A 2078-nucleotide genomic window follows, 5' to 3' on the forward strand; every position below is an offset into this window, starting at 1 on the left:
TCTATCATTTGTTGCAATAGATCTCTTACCGTTGAACACGTTTGCATATCATGCAGTACGCCCGGATGCATTAAACATGAATCCTCTTTGTGCTCGCCGCGGGGAATCATGCCCGCCTTTTGCAAGGCTTTGTAGATAAACCTTCTGGAGGTCGTTACATCCTTCAAAAGTTTGAGCTCGTGCAACCTACTCACCTTGATGGCATTAACAGGTCCCCCTCCATGATTGGCATGAGGGTTTGTCGTTATGTTGGGCTCGTCCTCTTGAAATGTCAACCATCCGGCTTCTATCAAGCCTTGGACCTTGCTCTTCAAGGCCAAGCACTGTTTGACCGAGTGGCTTGGGGCTCCCCCATGTTATGCGCAGGTTACGCTAGGGTTATACCACTTTGGGAATGGAGGCTGGAGGACCCTTCCCGGAATCACCATGGCCAATTGGTTGGTGATGAGAGATGGTAAGAGGTCCCCATACGTCATTGGGATCAGGGTGAAAATCTGAGCCTGCCTTGGCAAGAAGTTCCTTGCCGTGTTGGAGCTCGAGCCAAGGTGGGCATTATTGGTCGAGTGAGGTCGGGTTGGAGCCGGAGCCTGAGGAGCTCCCCCTTCTAGGGGCGTGGGCGCCCTTGGCTGGGCGAGTGCTGTGTCGGAAGAGCCCCCAGCGCGAGCCAAAATACTCGGGTGATGTTGTGCGTATTGGTGGGTACCGTCGGGGGTTTGTGGTGGCTTGGGCCACGCAGGTGTTGAAGTGACGGTATGGGCATCTCCCTCTTTCTTCTTTGCCCCAGTTGTTCCGACACTCCTACCGCTGGCACCTACTGGGGAGACGTAATCAAACTTTCCCCTCTTCAAACCCACCTCAATCCTTTCTTCCGCGAAAACTAAGTCCACGAAGCTAGAGAGCATGTAGCCCACTAATTTCTCATAGTAGAATACAGGTAAGGTATCTACTATCATAGTAGCCATTTCTCTCTTGACCATGGGAGGGGCTACTTGCGCTACTAGGTCCCTCCAACGCTGAGCGTATTCTTTAAAAGACTCGTGTTCCTGTTTACTCATGTTTTGCAGTTGAGTTCGATCAGGAGCCATGTCAGAGCTGTACTGATACTGCCTAAGGAAGGTCGTAATTAGATCCTTCCAGGTGCGGATGCGGGAAGCTTCTAGGTTAGTGTACCAGATGACTGCTGCCCCAGCCAAACTATCTTGAAAGAAATGCATCAATAACTTATCGTCCCTAGAATATGCACCCATCTTTCGACAGTACATTTTTAGGTGATTCTTAGGACAAGTCGTCCCTTTATACCTATCGAAGTTAGGTACCTTGAACTTCGGAGGGATGACAACGTTCGGCACAAGGCACAGGTCGGTCATATCTGTGAACGGATAATCGCCGAATCCTTCAACAACCCTCAATCTCTCTTCGATGAGATCGAGTTTCCCCTTTCCTTCCACTGTCGGGGGTGGCTCTCCCACGGATAGAAACATTGGCTGTGTTGGGTGGTTTCGAGGCTCTCCCGTGATGTTGGGTTGTGGTAGTGAGTTGGGCGCCAACCCCTCAGTGGGAAATGGGGAGTATGAGTCGACGTCTCCCTGAGCATGCTTTTGAGGATTCTTGTGGACCCCGTTAGGATGTCGAGGAGGCTCCCCTTCGAGGATGAAGGGAGTAATGTAACCCATGTCTTCATGCATGGTTGGTGGTGTGTAGTTGGGCGGTAAACCGTAGGGGTAAGCACCTTGGTTGTACCCCGGATGGGGGTTGCTGACATGCCCCGGTGTACTCTCCATTAGTCATTTCATTCCCAGCATGGCCTTCATCATAGAAGCCATTTGTTCTTTCAAAGCCGACATGTCGGCTTTCATCTGTTCCTGCACTTCCTCTAGGTCACCCATCGTCCTAGATTTGGATCTGGTGCGATTGGGATGCCTTGGGGCGTGTTTAGTAATGGCGTCTTTCCTAAAGAGACAAAATGTGAGGAGTACGTAATGAGGAATGAATGCATGCTAGAGATAAAGTGTGGGAGTGATTTGATTCGCACTTATTTTTGGAGTAAAATCATGGGATAAACTCATTTTATTTAGAAA

At 50.1% G+C, this 2078-nt stretch overlaps 1 protein-coding gene across 1 annotated transcript; it reads right to left on the reverse strand.

The window, feature by feature from the left end:
• Positions 1-356: 356 nt before the first annotated feature.
• On the reverse strand, positions 357-1781 carry LOC114368326. Its single transcript, XM_028325637.1, has one exon. It carries the CDS (start codon positions 1779-1781, stop codon positions 357-359), a length of 1425 nt encoding a protein of 474 aa, XP_028181438.1.
• Positions 1782-2078: the final 297 nt, after the last annotated feature.

Source organism: Glycine soja, chromosome 9 (genome assembly GCF_004193775.1).
Source record: "Glycine soja cultivar W05 chromosome 9, ASM419377v2, whole genome shotgun sequence".
Lineage (NCBI taxonomy): Eukaryota > Viridiplantae > Streptophyta > Magnoliopsida > Fabales > Fabaceae > Glycine > Glycine soja.